Source organism: Numida meleagris, chromosome 19 (genome assembly GCF_002078875.1).
Source record: "Numida meleagris isolate 19003 breed g44 Domestic line chromosome 19, NumMel1.0, whole genome shotgun sequence".
Classification (NCBI taxonomy): Eukaryota; Metazoa; Chordata; class Aves; order Galliformes; family Numididae; genus Numida; species Numida meleagris.
Window position 1 is genome coordinate 6,120,632 of NC_034427.1, and position 15,284 is coordinate 6,135,915.

The 15,284-nt window shown below is 40.7% G+C and overlaps 1 protein-coding gene and 1 long non-coding RNA gene across 6 annotated transcripts in view; one reads left to right on the forward strand and one right to left on the reverse strand.

Annotated features, from left to right (window-relative positions):
- PREX1 (phosphatidylinositol-3,4,5-trisphosphate dependent Rac exchange factor 1) overlaps nt 1-944 on the reverse strand; it is a 153,343-nt gene extending 152,399 nt beyond the window's left edge. For 2 of the 3 annotated variants that reach the window (XM_021416450.1, XM_021416449.1), the window contains exon 1: nt 519-944. In XM_021416450.1, the coding sequence (XP_021272125.1) occupies nt 519-683 (165 nt within the window). In that variant the 5' untranslated portion in view covers nt 684-944. The remainder of the gene's footprint in view (nt 1-518) is intronic. The other variant, XM_021416448.1, reaches the window with a different exon arrangement.
- On the forward strand, nt 774-15,055 carry LOC110408062. 3 transcript variants are annotated; one of them, XR_002444142.1, is made up of 3 exons: nt 774-858; nt 3,084-3,174; nt 13,429-15,055. It is a non-coding gene; the product is annotated as an uncharacterized LOC110408062 (long non-coding RNA). The 3 variants fall into 3 exon arrangements; XR_002444143.1 differs by lacking the exon at nt 13,429-15,055 and adding an exon at nt 4,129-5,782; XR_002444144.1 differs by lacking the exon at nt 13,429-15,055 and adding an exon at nt 3,298-3,719.

Genomic DNA, 15,284 nt, shown 5'->3' on the forward strand with positions numbered 1-15,284 from the left:
AGGAAGAAAGAAACATCCAGATGGAGCTTCACTTCTGAACCAGCCCGTTCGGAGGGCGGTGTAATTGCCTCCACATGCACAGACACACCCTGCCCGATCCCATGTTTACGTTTACCATTAAAGCAATACATATCTAACATTTATTTACAAATAACAGGCGACGAGAACAAAGAGTAGAGCAACTCCGCAACAACAGCAACAACAAAAGGGACGCGGCGTTCCGAAAAGACGACGCATCCCCGGATCGCTCCCTGTCACCCCGCGGCCGCAGGGACAGCGCTGACTCTCCAGCGGTGCCTCTGCGTCCCGCACGGCGCGGGCATCCCCCGCCGTCGGCCTCTCGAGCAGAAGAGATTCTCCCCGCGCGGAGCGGGCCCGGCCCCGGGCACTTCCCACAAGTTGCTCCCCGCCGCCGGGACAAGCTCGCAGCCCCCGGGCCGCCCGCGGTGAGGCCGCGCCGCCCGCCCCGCTCCCGCCGTGTCCCCGAGGGGGCTCCCCCCGCCCGCGCGGCCGCTCACCGACTGCAGGAAGTGCAGGGTCCCCACGTAGTCCCGCTCGGTACTGAGGATCTCGTTGAGGACGCAGAGGCGGAGGCGCAGCTGGCGGTCCGTGTCCTTGGGGCAGCCCGCGGGCTCCGAGGCGCTGAGGGTGCCGGGCGGCGGTGGAGGCGGCGGAGCCTCCATGGTGGCGTTCCGCTTCCCCGCTGCTCTCCTCGGCCGCCTCAGGAGCCCCCCATGGCCGCGCGGTGCCCGAGTAACGGCACCCTCCCCCGCCGCCCACTCGGCCCTGCCCCGCCCGCGGCCGGAGGCGCTACTGGGGCCGCTCGCCGAGGGGAGCCCGGCTGCGGGACATAACGAGGTAGCGGCACGGCGGTGGAAGCGGCGCTGAATGAGGAGAGGAAGGGAAGCCCCGGCGGAGGGGGGAGTGAGGGGGAGCGGGAGGCGGGCGAGGAGGGCGGGACGGGGCGGGCGAAGGCAGTGGAGCCCTGCCCCTGGACGCCCGGCCTGGCCGGCGGCGGGGGGAGGCTGAGGGGAAAGCGCGAGTGGGGGTCGGGCTGCGGGCAGGGCGGCCTTCGCGGGCACCGCGCGGCGGGAACGCGGCCTCACAGCCGCCCTGCGCTGCCCCTCTGTCCACGCACCCCTCACAAGCGCACCGCTCACACACAGTACGCACGCACACACTGCCTTCACACACAGCCCTTGCACCACACGCCTCTATTCCTCTACACTTAGAATCACAGAATCATTAAGGGTGAAAGAGACCCCAGCCCACTCACCATGTCCCTCTGTGCCACATCTCCACGGTGCTTGAACACCTCCGAGACAGTGACTCCACCACCTCCCGGGCAGACTTTGCCAACACCTCACTACTCCTTCTGAGAGGAAATTTATTCCTAATTTCCAACCTGAGCGTCCCCTGGTGCAACTTGAGGCCATCACCTCTCATCCTATTGCTGAGAGCAGAGACCGACCCCCACCTCACTCCAACCTCCTTTCAGGGCATTGTAGACAACGATGAGGTCTCCTCTGAGCCTCCTCTTCTCCACACTGAATCACCCCAGTTCCCTCAGCCACTCCTCATAAGCACTTGTGCTTCAGACACTTCACATCCTATACACACCCAAACAACAGCTATATCACGCATCTACATCAACCCCCACACTATTCACACACACAGACTGAACACAGACATACCATGCCACAGTAACACCACACCCAGATACGCACCACTCTTGCACACACCACACACACGGTGCACTCCCACACCAAACACACTCAGACCCCTCGTGGCACGTGGCCTGGTGTGAGCAGACGCACCAGAACAGGTATACTTGCACACAAGCTCAGGTGTGCACACAGGTGTGCACAAACGCACACGTCTCTGAAAGTGGAGGCATTCACACAGCTTCACCAGGGAGAAATCACACCACAAACACTTGCACATACAGAGAAATGCACCCAAATCCACGTATTTTCTTCCCTTGTGGTGAACTGAGGGGCTGATACACAAACACAGCACTCCAGAACATAAAGATGCTTACGGGAATACGCACACCAGAATGTACACAGACACGCAGAAATAAGAAATTGCATACTTCCATGCCGATGCAGAATACATACAGGAAATGTAAGTGTTGCTGCAAATCATAAATATTATGTTTAAGTTTGTTGTAACTGCTTATGCAAAGTTAGCACAAGGCACAAAGGCACAAAAGCAGAGGTGAACTGGATAAATTCCATACGATGGTAGAGAGAGTCCTCTAAGACAGTGTCCGCTGACTCCCAGAAAGCTAAACTGATTAAAATCTATGTAGATTCTCTCAGATGTCTCCACTGTACTATGTAATAAAAAGCTGCCAGGGTTTTGAATTAAGAAGAAAAAATGTTTCAACAGAAAATTCTAAAGAAGTTAATGATGTGAACCTTTAAGTGGCGTAAGGATAGAGACACTTATCTATTACCTTAAACACAAACACAAATAATGTAATAAATCATAATTTTCCTCAGGCTAAAACAAAATACCTCTTTGGGTATTTTAACTTGACAGTAACATTTTTCTGTCATGACTAATCTCTTTATTCAAAGCATTAAGTTTTCTATTTAAGAGAGAATAATGGAATCCAACATACATAACTGTCATCCTGAATTGTGATTTAATCTTCATGGATATCATATTGCACGAAATGAAAACCCAGCTCTGCAGCTAAGGTATAGTTGCAGCAGGCTTCATGTCTGCTGCATGAAGAAAATATCTGAGATATTTTCAGTCCTAGATGTGGACCGTGTCTGTATCAGGTAATAATGGTTTATCAGCTTGCCAGGTCTCCTTCTGGTGTAGCTTCAGGTCAAGGTGAGCAATGTGCACCTCCATAAACATGACTCTTGTGACATGTTGTAATACCACTTTATTTCTGCAACCTTATCAGCAAGATATGTTGCCTGCACTCTAAGTCAGTCAGAAACACGATTGCTCAAAATGGGACAAAAACTATTGGAAAGCTTGTATATACTTAACTGTAGGAAGTCAGGGGGAAAAACATGGGGGAAAGGGAACAGCAGGAGATAATTCTGGGTTTTGCACAGATGTGAGCTGTATGCAAGATACCATAGGATGTGGAAGAGCACCGCAGCACAGGCCTGAGACAAGGACAGAGAAGCAAAGTCTTCAGAACAGGTCAGATTAGACTAAATTCACTGTTTTTCCTTCAGGTTTGTTACATTTAACCTTTTATTCTCTTCTCTACAGCTTTTTCATATTTTTAGTTACCGTGTCTCCTGTTGTATTTTTAAAAACCAGATGATTGTTTTGCTTGGGACAAGTGACAAGACTATCAACTAAAAGATCCTAGCAGTTGAAATAACAAAATTCTGCTAGGGAAAATCAGCATCACCAAAGCTGCGCCCCCACCCTGTGGCTGAAGGAGAAAGTTGATAACTTGAAAGTTAATGATTTTTTAACTGTGGCTCCTGTGCTTGTTTCAAAAGTCTCATAAGCACTTCATTTCTTCAGCAAATTCTGAGATGGGACACAATCATAGAATCAGTGGGATGCTATCTGAACAATGCTTGGACTACTGTGTAACGTGTGTGCCTTTTTGTTTCTGTCGTGTGTGATCTACATACACATGTTAAAGCTTTATTGTCAACATCTGTGTGTTGAAGAGGCGTTACCACGTTAGGCTTTTTAAAAGGATACTACTTGTGACTGGAAAGATTAAAATGTTAAGAAAAAAGTTTTCATTAAAATTAAAGAGAGATTTTTACTCTTTGTGGAAATAGGTTTTGTTTTTTTTTTTAACCTGTAGAAAAATCATTTTGATACTGTAAAGTGCATTTTTGTTTGTTAGTTTTTTTTTTTAATTAACTACTGTTGAATTTATTTCCTTTCAAATTATCTCAGACATATAGAGAGTATTTATTTCAGTCTGGCTATTTTATTAGTTTCTGGTATAGCTTCTCATTTTTAAGGCAAAGATCTGTAATTAACTAGGAAGCTGCTGTTTTATTTTTAAAGAGATATTGTATTAACCGCATAAGGCATCAGCTGAATTTGTTCCTTATTGCTTATTTTCTTTTTTCTTTTTCTTCTTCTTTTTTTTTTTTTTTTTTTTTTTGTATTTTTAAAAAGGAAGTTTACAACTGCTGTTCAGTCTTGAAGAGAAATTCTGTTGCCAATACTTTTTTTCAAGTGAGCACTTCAAAACCAAACAAAAATGCTGCTCCCTTGTAAAACAGTCAGGGAGTCAATTATCAGGAGAGTGACATATCAATTACTACGAAATTCACCATCTTTCATGAAGATGTAATTAATTTACATGTGCTTGTAAATTGTTTGGAGCTGTTATATTTATACATTGTCTACCACGGTATCACCAAGGTGTTAAGGTCTCTGTGTGATCACAATACCAAAAAACCAATAATCAGTTGTGTTTGTCTCCATAGTGGCTGTATTCCCTCATGTATGAGAAAGTATTACTGGCTTTGTGAAGGCCCTGCTGAAGGCTCTGGGAAGGCTGCTGTAGTATAAGACTCAGAAATTCAGTGTGATTGTAGAATTTGTTAATTTAAACTGCAATTACACTTTTTAGCCTTAGCAAGGAAGATCTGATGTTACTGACCTACCTCTTCCTCACTGTTTTTGTGGGGGTATTTTTCTCCTTTAACTATTGTTATTCCATTCTGAAAGAAGTATCTGTTCATCATTCATCCCCAAAGCATATGTTCTGAAATTTGCTTAAGTTATCAGGTGTTATTTCTGCTAACTTTAGGATATTTTGAATCAAATCCCCATTTTAACTTATCAGAAAATGGCCACTCATGATTAGTTTCAAAGTGGCTTGATGACTCAGGCAGATATTCAGTGCATTACACATTCTGCATGACCCTTTATCTGTGTACACATTGTGTATGTAATTTATATGAAGCTTGTAATTTTATTTATTTATTTATTTATTTTGTGGTGCTGAATAAACTCCAGCTCAGTTGCACTGAGCAGTATGGAAATGTTAGTCTACAGGTGAAATCAGTCAGTAGAAATGTGGTTCTCAAAAAGTTTTGGTGTTCATCCCCTGTGTATGACCTACCTGGCTTAAGGATTTCTGGAGCCTAGAAGCTGTATCTTGACCATTGCTTTTATCGTCACCCATGGCCCCTATTACCCAATTAATTCTCCCAAAGCCTCTCCCACACACCTAAACTCTTTGATCCTTTTGCAATCAATTCCACATTTCATGATGAGTTGTACGAAAATAAATAAATAAATACAATTTCTTTCACTTCAGACCTGGCAATTTGGGTGCACCTTAACTTTGGTATTGTGAGAAGTAGAGCTTAATCACTGTTCCTGCTCCTTTTAGTCTCTATTTAAGAATTTACAGACCTTTCATACATTCCCTTTCAGTGGTCTCTACATCAAGTTAAAACGCTAGTCTCCCCTCATATTGAAGCCATTTCATATGGCTGATCACCTTTCCTGCCCTCCTCTGTTCTTTTAGTAGTTCTACTACATCATTTTAGAGATGGTAGTAATGGGTTTCTGCAATGCATTAGAGGTGTATGTGCGACAGGGATTTGTTCAGCGGTACCATGATGTTCTGTCTATTGTTTCCATATAGTTTCTAAAATGCTGCTTGCTTTTATGGCTGCTGCTGAACAGGGAATAAGCTCTGACTCCAGGCACAGTTTATTGAATGGCAACAGCTAATTTAAAACCTGTCACTGTATCTGTAGATATGCAGAGTAATTCTGGAAACTTCACTCAAAGTAATGTGGTGAATGGAGATTTCCACCGGCGTAATTGAAATCAGATTCTGGTCTGTGTGTAGTGGACACGAATCACCTTTCACCTACCCCTATATAATTCATTGTAGCTTAGTGATTTCACTAAAGCCACTGCTGATTTATTCTAGCTGAGAATTAATCCCTTAGATTTCTACAAATGATTTATCTTATAGCAAGGTATAGATAGGTTGTTTGTGATGAGCTTTGAAGAAATAATTTCTCAGGTTCTCACTCTGCAGGAACCTATGCTGCTAGTGGAGCATTTGCATTTCCTTTTCTTACCATCAGCATAAAAATAATTTTAGAAGAAAAATGCTCAGGTAACTTAACTGCAGAATTCCACAGGACAAATACAGAGAGGCTTAGAGTGAGCATGAGGAACAAAGAAACTGAATTGCTAGGCAGGGCTGGGTGGCATTCTCTTTGATTAAAGGATAATATTGTGCACACATTCAGTCAAACTCTGAAAGCACTTAATTAGAGGCATAGTGTATGGCAGAAGAAGGTAAGTATTATTATGCCCATTTGAAAATGGGGTATCTGAGATATAGACAGCTGAAGTGGCTTGCCCAAGAACACTGTGTCAACATGTGCAAAACCAGAATTCAGGAGTTCACAGGTCCTGTCTTTGACTTACAGAACTCACTCAAAGGGGCCCCACAATGTCACACGAGTTTCCAGTCAGCTATTAATATTTTAACCATGCTGTTGTTCAGACCGTCTTAGTGTGCAACGAGATAGCAGTGCCCGAAGCCTGCTTTGCTCCTTGGAGTCCTCATGTACCTACATATTTCATAACTAAAACCAAAGGTTAACAGAACAGCGTGATGAAAAGGATTCAGTGTATGAGAAGAAGGAAGGAGATATTTAAACTATATCCTAGAAGTTAAACAGAAGATTTTGTAAAACGTTCTGTTACCATTACATTTAACAGAGAGACACCACAATGAAAACAGCCTGTTATTTACACCATAAAGTCAAACTCGAAATGCATAGTTGAGGAGGAAGCAAACTTTATTTCAAACATTCCGTAGTCAAGTGAAGATACAAATTTCTGAAGACATTCTGCAAAGGGGTTGTTTTTGACAGTATTCCACTGTCTCATTCACCTCCTTTACCACAATTTCTTTTTCTCTATTACTCAATCATACCCACCTACTTAAAACTAATCACTAAAAAGTATGTAATTAGATTTTCATGATGCTCTTTCCTGACACAATTTTTGATTATTTGATTAAGGGTCCTTATTGGGCTCTTGAACTCAGTTTTTGGTTTAATTAATCAAAAGATTGTGTGCAACTCGGGATATTTTTAAGTAGTTCAGTTTTTAAGTAATATGCAAAAAGCATTTTTATGATTCCTGACCTATGCAATGTTACATGATACGTAACATTTTTGTGTTTGCAAATTGGAAGTTTGTCAGATTTTGATTAAATGGTAAATTAAATATTAAATTGGGATTGTTCCAAGTGATTTTTTTTTCCATATGAAAACATATATGAGTTTGAAATTACTTTTTTTTTTCCCTGAAAAAAAAATTATTATTATGAAATTTGTTGTTTAGAGCAGTACTAAGAGGCTGCTGGAAGTTTTGCAGATTGTGTTACAAGTATTTGCCCTGAGCTATTTGTTTAGGAATGACTTCTTCCTAACTGCATTTCTGTCCTGTTGATTTCCTGCAGAAACAGCCACCCACCTTTTTTGTCAGTACAACTAGTGCATATGTTATAATAAGTGAAGAGATGGACACCAGAATTATACAGCCACTTCTAAACTTGCATGAGTTTCACAGCTAAGGCTAGAAAAACAATCAAACAAAAAACAACAAAATCAGTCTCCTTCGCAGGACAAATATTTGAACATCAAATAAAAATAATTTTATTAGATAAATTAAATACATGCTATCCATCAGGCATCCATCCATTCATTCAGTTACCTCATTCTGTTCTCTGCTTTTTCCCATGCGCCTCAATAGTTCTGAAGAAGCAGATCCTGATTTTGGTTGCTAGAGACTGGCAATAGCTTAGCAAACTGTTGTCCCCAGGATTTCAGCTGCAACAGGTGCTTAAGATGTTTGCTGAGAACAAATGAGAACAAATTAATGTGTTTAAATTCAGATCATGCTTAAATGATTGAATACATTGGGGCCTACTTCCTGTGTTGGTGCAAGTGAAAGTAACAAGACCTCATACAATGTGGTGCTGCACCAGCTCTTGCTTTGATATTCAGTGCCTCAAGAGTACTAGAGCTGATCTGTAATTTCTGCTTTTTTATTTTCTCCACCTGCAATTTTGGTAATATTTTTCTTTTAATATGGAGTGACTTTAGTAACCTAATATGCATCTGTGAAATGATACGTGAACCCTTCACCACTAAATATTAAGAGAAAAGGAGGTCTGCATTTGATAAACAAAAGACCTTTCTGTAAGGGTTAGATATCAGATTAGCACAAAATAGATTGCTTTGTCATAACACATAACTTTGCAGTCTCTCTGCACATCTTGTATTAACAGTAAAACTCTCTTCATAGTTATTGTAGTGCATGTAATTTATACTCATGGGGCTGAATTTACATAATTAGGAAAATTTACTCCTGCATGTAGCTTGGGCTTTGGTTTCATGATTGGACTTATGCCAGTTTAAGTGGAGGCTACCCTTTATCCCCTTTCTCCATTGCTGCATGGTTTCACCACTTCCTTTGTGACAGTAACAGATCAGCTGATCCAGCTGGAAATTAAGTGGAAGACAAACAACAAAAGGTCCCTTTTTACAGAAAGATTTGCTCCCTGACTGGCTCCGTGTACAACCCCTAAGAGCTACTGCTGGCATAAGAGATGGAAGGTCTTATGGCAAGGACAAGGTTGAGAGAAAGATGGGACTGCCTCCTTAGGCAGCAACTCAGTTTAAAGCAAATCAGTTTAAAGCAATTTGTGAAACTATAGACTTACACCACTACGTGCATCAGTGCTGGATGCAGTCCATGAAATTACATTAATTTATATAAGGTCAGTGCATGGGCTGTGAGCTCACAGTGTTGGAGGACAAAGACATTCCAGGAGAACAACACCCAGCTCTATCAGAATAGTAATTAATTACAGCAGTCCCATCAGAAAACAGAAATCAGAGGTTTTTTTACCTTATTGATATTATCATAGAGGGCTTTCTTTCACCCCACATGCTGATTTTGCACAACACCATTTAAAGTAAGCATGGCAATGAAAATGCTGTTAAACTGACAGTATCACTCATGCAATCAGAAAAGACTTTCATTTGAATTATGGTGCAAATGCTGTAACATCATACACAACAGGAAGCCAATGGCAGATTAAAGTTAGGAGGAGGTCAATATTCTTTGCCACAGAAGATGAAACTTGGTGTAAACACTAATGGTCCAGAACACAGCACACAGAATGTCTTAGACTGAAAATGGAAGGGAAAAGGGCAGAACTGTTTTTCTTGCAGCTCTTCTTTCCAACAAAATTGCATTGAGAATAGAAAAAATGTCAGTTATGGCCCCTTTGTTTTCAGAAATTCAGTATTCTTGAGAAATCTTCTTTTTGGCCAAAACTTTGTGTGAATATGTCCAAAAGAAAAAAATCTGAACTTTTTTTCCAGAATACTCAACTGGATTGGACCTGAAAAAAATTCTCCTTCCTTTACAAACTGAAGAAAAATATTGCTGTGTAGACTCGGCACTGTAGAGTCATGGAATGGTTTGGGTTGGAAGGGACCGTTAAGATCATCCAGTTCCAACCCCCTGCTATAGGCAGGGACACCTCCCTCTAGACCACGTTGCTCAAAGCCCCATCCAGCCTGGTCCTGAATGCTTCCAAGGAGGGGGCATTCACAGCCTCACTAGGCAACCTGTTCCAGTGCCTCACCATCCTCACAGTAAAGAATTTCTTCCTATGCTGGAATTGGTTTTCAGGATTTTTTTTTTTAAAAAAAAAAAAAAAAAGAGAAGTTACTTTGAATTGGATATAGCTTATTTGCCACAGAATGCACCTTTTCTGCTTGCTTTCTCCCAGGCGTAAAGAGCCCCTTAAGCTGCATAGGTAAAGCTTTCTCTTCTGAATGGCTGGTGCTTTATAGATGGCTTATGATAGAGCTGTATTTTCATTCTTCAAAGACCCAAATCCTCACAGGGCCCAATTTCCTGCCATGCACTTCTCGAGGGGCAGAAGTCAGTGTAGGTCGCTCCAAAAGTAATGCCTCCTATTTATTTCCATGGAAACTACAGCAGCTACAAAGAACAGAATAACACTATTTGTTAGAGCAAATGCTCAGCTACAAAACACTGGGTTTTTTTCAATGTAGTTGCCTCCACTACTTAGGAATTTTCACCAGAGATGAACAAGAGCTTGCATGCCATGCGTGTAAAAATCTGCACCAGCAGAGGTGATCCACTGTCACTGACACCTCTGCTGAAACTCGCCACCCACCACCTCACCATGCACACATCCACTGTTTGGATTCCATCAACATTCAGCAAGCATTGGTAAACGTCAATGAGTGCCATTTTTTCAATATGGAGGAATTCATTTCCACACCTTTGCTTCATACACACTTCCATGTCAGATGTCATTCTGTCTGCTGCCACCTGTTGTATGACAACAAAATGTAATGGAATATTGGTGGGAATTTTCAACCTCTACTGCCATACCACCAACATCTGCCTCTGACGTTATGTGCCAACATAATAAAACAGGAGGCATTACTTTTGGAATTGCTCTCATACATGATGTTCAGGCTTAGACCAGTTTTCTGTTAGGTATGCATCAAGTCACAGCAACAAATTAAGCTTGCAAGGTAATTATATAGATAGTCACACTGAATTCATTGACATTACTCATGTGCATAAGGGTGGCGGGGGCTGATGGCAGTAAATCTGAGTCTCCTCATTTAATTTGAATGACCTCTGAGATGGAAATTATTGTTCCGTTACAACTGCTGAACAAATTACAGAATGATTTCAGTTTAAAATTAAGCATGCTTCCTATTAACATCAGATCAGAACAGTTTACATCTCTTTCTATGCCAGTGCAATGTCCTGCTGCTACATTATTGGATAGGAAGTTTCCTTAAACTGGTAGGTGGGAATTTAAGTAATGAAGTACAGGATAAAACTACAGCACTGAAATGTAGGTTTTTAAAAGAAAGCCAAAAGAGCCAACAAGACAAAGAGATGGTGATGTTCAAGAAGGGTGAGCAGTGGAAAGGTTTGCAGAGACAACAGCATGGAAAAAGTCATTTTGCACTTAATAAATTGAATCAAGAGGAGACAGAAAGAAATGGTCCCATACTCCCAATTTCTCCTCACAAACTTGCTTCAGTTTTCTCAGTATCTATTATTTCCTTTCTTCCAGTAGTATTTAGTCTTATAAAGTATTTGGGAAACACTGAAAGGATAAAGAAAATGAAGGTTAAATAAAATAAGTGTGACTAGAGAGAGTTCACTAGAACTTTTGATGTGTTACACATGTTAATTCTGGCCCAGTAGGCATAAGACAGAAGAGGTAAAACCAGAATAAAGCTCCTTTTGTCTAAATGGAGATTCTTCTAAAGCATACCTAACAGAAATCAAGAATAAATGAATACAGTAATGAGCAAAGAGAGGAAGCCTTTCCTGCTGAGAGGAAAGGAAACAAGATTTCTTAAATCTGAATAAAGAGACAAGGAAATGTCTTCAACTGGGCTTATGAAAAACAAGATTTCCACACACATGAGTAAAATTTGTACTGTAATGGTAAAAGCCAGGGACTTTTTTTTTTTTTTTTTTTTTGATGATTCTGTAAGTTTCTTGCATGATATTAAGTGAAATAAAGATCAGCTGAAAGGTCAGAGAGAATGTCATTTAACAATTTAATTCCCAGTAATATGATAGCTCTACTTATGGCTGAGTTCATCCCATTAGTAAGAAAAATCAGGGCTGATGCACACGCATGGCTTTAAGAGGAGGAACTGCAGAAGTCCTGTGAGATGCAGATGCTGTTAAACTGGGTTCAGTTTAAGGCACGCTGACCGAATTTCGTTATATTGTAACCAAAATCTTCTGTAGATAGTATTGTTTCACTTACTTGAATACAAATTTTCTAGAATAACATCTGAATAGTTACACTGCTATCTACATGAAACGCAAAATAACAATGCAGAACAGCTTTTCTGTGCGCAAGACAGAATGTGTAACAAGTCAGTTTAGATATGCGCAAAGCAAGCTAGTGCTTGCATGGCGAATGAAGTCTCATTATCACCTCTCAGACAGGAAAACTTGCGAGTGATTATCCAGCCCCGAGTCTTCCACCTCTCAGACACCAGGGTCTGGGAACAACTCTGTTTCATTTGTGTCTTTCCTCTCAGTTAGATTTCTCACTCTGCAGTCAAAAGCAGTGATTGGCAAAAATATTTCCCCCATCTGCTCTCTCACTTTGGCTGCTTTCTCTCTCTCTCTCTCTCTCTTTTCTTTTCTTTTCTTTCTTTCTTTCTTTCTTTCTTTTTTTTTTTTTTTTTTTTTTTTGGAGAAGTTGTTTGCAATGTTTCTATATACTTTAGTAATTTAGTAATTGTAGACTTTTCTGACCTAGACATGGTTTAAAAGACTTTAAGCGGAATATAGTCTCAAATTTTGAAGCCTGAGCATGATAAGCTTCTTTAAATGACTGACTTTAATGTTGCTACACACAAGAAGCACATGTTAATGTCAGCCAGTGGGAACAGTGAGTATTAGGTACAGGCAGAAGAGGTCACACTCATGCATATAGTCATATCTGGATTTGTGAACAATTAGATTTAAAATCTGGTTTTCAGATTCTATTGTGTTTCTGGTTGTCTAAAACCTGTTAGGTTCCAAACGTGCTACTATTGTTAAATATTATTTGTTATTATGACAGAGAACAGAGCAGTTTGTGACTGAATTGCCTTTAGTTTCTTCTCCATAGCACATCTCAAGGTGCACTTTACAGTACTAAGTCATGTGAGTTTCTTATTCAACACCAAAGGTAGCAGACTACTACTGATTTCAGAAAGGAGCCCCCAGTGCCAACAAAACAACAGCAACAACAACGAAGAAAAGCTCTCTGTTTTTGATAGAAACGTGGGATTTTAACAAAATTATTTCTGTGAGAAGTATCTGCTTTCTTTGGATGTGTTGCTGTTCTTTTGAAATGCTGAAAACATGAGAAATGCAAATTTGGGAGTTTAGGCAACATGTTAGTTTTGCAAATTTTTTACAAGTATGAGAGAGACAGCTGAAAATCTGATGTGTCCTGTAGGCTTTAGGAGGAAAGCAACTTTTAATTCTGATTGACTTAGGACTGTATAAATCTCATATAATAAACATATTGGTATTATCCTTTGTAAATTACTCAAAGGTAAAACAGCAAAGTAAAAGTAAAATATCAGCACTCTGCAGGAATACTGATGTTAGCTTCATCGGTCTGACTTTATTGCTGGAAGAGCAAGCATCATTACATTGGTGAAGTGCTATGTATGGACTAATTACAGAATGAGCTGATCTAATTTGTCTGGCACAGCACTGTGTAAATACTGAGTAAATATTGCTTGTTCTGTCAAATTATTTTATTTTCATATCATGACATTGCCCGGCGCTGCTGTTCAGCTATTTTGCCAGTGTCCTCTTCTCAAATTACAGATCCTCCCTGGGTAGGAATGGAAGTTCAGAACAAGACTCCTGGCAGGAAGTGAGTCAGAATGATACAGAAGGTCTGAGATCTGGATTTGAAGAAAACTGGGAATGAGAGGGAGAGAATTTTATTTAAACATCATGATGAAGTGTCTTGCTAATACAACCTGAGTTCTCATATAAATATCTACTCAATAATTTGTTTTAGTAATACTTCAGTTACCTCAAATGTACTGTTACCAAGCTCTGGATCTATTGACTTTAGGGCATGCGATGTTGAACTAGGAAAAAAAAATGGAAAGAGCTGAGACTGTGAATCAAATGTGGAGTCCCCTGGGAGATCCACCGGCACGTTGCTGGACAGCGGAGAGAAGAGCTAGAAGCCAAGCAGAACAAACAGAATCAGTCCCTGTGGAAATGTTTTAAAATGGCCAGCAAAAGTGAAAAGATCTATTGGGAGTTTCTGCTAATGCTGCACTGGGAACCGAGCTTACTGAGCAGACCAGTGCTGTTTTTCCAAGAATTTTCCTGTCTGTGCTGCATCTTTCTAGGGTGAAGTTTCCTTCCTAGAGTAAAATATATAGCAATATGCTGATGGGGGAAGTGCTGTGAGGTTAGGCCTGTCAGTCAGTGAGGAGCACCTGGCCTCTGGGCAAAAATCCAGAGTCACTTCTTGCCAAGGAAGTGGCTTACACAAACTGTGAACTGTGTCCACCTGCTAGGCATTGTATGCACTTAATTTATGTCTTGTGGTACAGACATATTTGCTACAACTAGCTCTTTACTTCAGTTTAATGGTAATTCTTGTAATTGGCACTGAATTCACTTGCAAAAATATACACGCAGACACATGTATTCTTCCCCTGCTCTTCTGCCTTCTGTTCTCTCTGAAAGGCTTTTTATCCTTGTATGCCTCTAGCCATGAATACACATGATGCAACTAAATTATGTACATAGCACTGTGCTATATTTAGAAGTAATGTTGAACTAATCTATATTGCTTTTGCAGCATTTGCAGAGTGTTTCTGACTTGACATTAGAACTGTATGTCTTGGGAGATTATGACATTATATTTAAATCACAGGGCATGTAGTGGAAAGCCCAGATGCATTTGGTACTCAGGTGAAAGTGGCCCTCAGTGAAGCACTGTTCTATAGAGAAAATATTTATCGAGTAGTTGGAGACTTATCAGAGGGACAAGGTGCTCCATCAGTACTATGTCAAACCATTAACCAAAACCATTCCTAACCTTGTAAAGGGCAGAGCTCTTTATCTCTACTGCTGTTATCATGTTGATGGCAATTTTCATTGACAGGCCAACTCCATGGCCCTGTTTTTACATTTTAGGTTTTACTTTATGCTACTGTAAAACAGAGATACCACACTCATGTACAAATATTAGTGTATCTGCCACTTTCACAGCTCTGTTACTAGCAGTTTTGTTATCTGCTTGGTAGTTTTTAAGTTTGAGGCTGCATGTTATTTATTTCCTTTTTTGGAGATCATAAATGTTTATTTTTGAGGAAGATTGAAGTGCTGTTTTCTCTGTCCTACTTGTTCTAAAGTTCCATATGTGTTAACTGTGGGAATCATAACATTGTCCTGTCTGTTGTGGTCATTTAAAAAATAAATGTGTTTCCTGTTTTCTCACCAAAGTACGGAGATGTTAGAAGAATGATGGAAAAAGTGTATGTGATCATTTTTTATGGGATTTCTGGATGAGATCATTCTAATTCAGTCTCACTAGTCAGAGCTATTTTGAGTGACATTCTGGTTAGAAAAAAAAGTAATTTCTATGCTCAGCTTCACTTATCCTGTCCTTGAGGATATGCCACTACTGCTTTAGGAGAGTAGCTATGATTTCT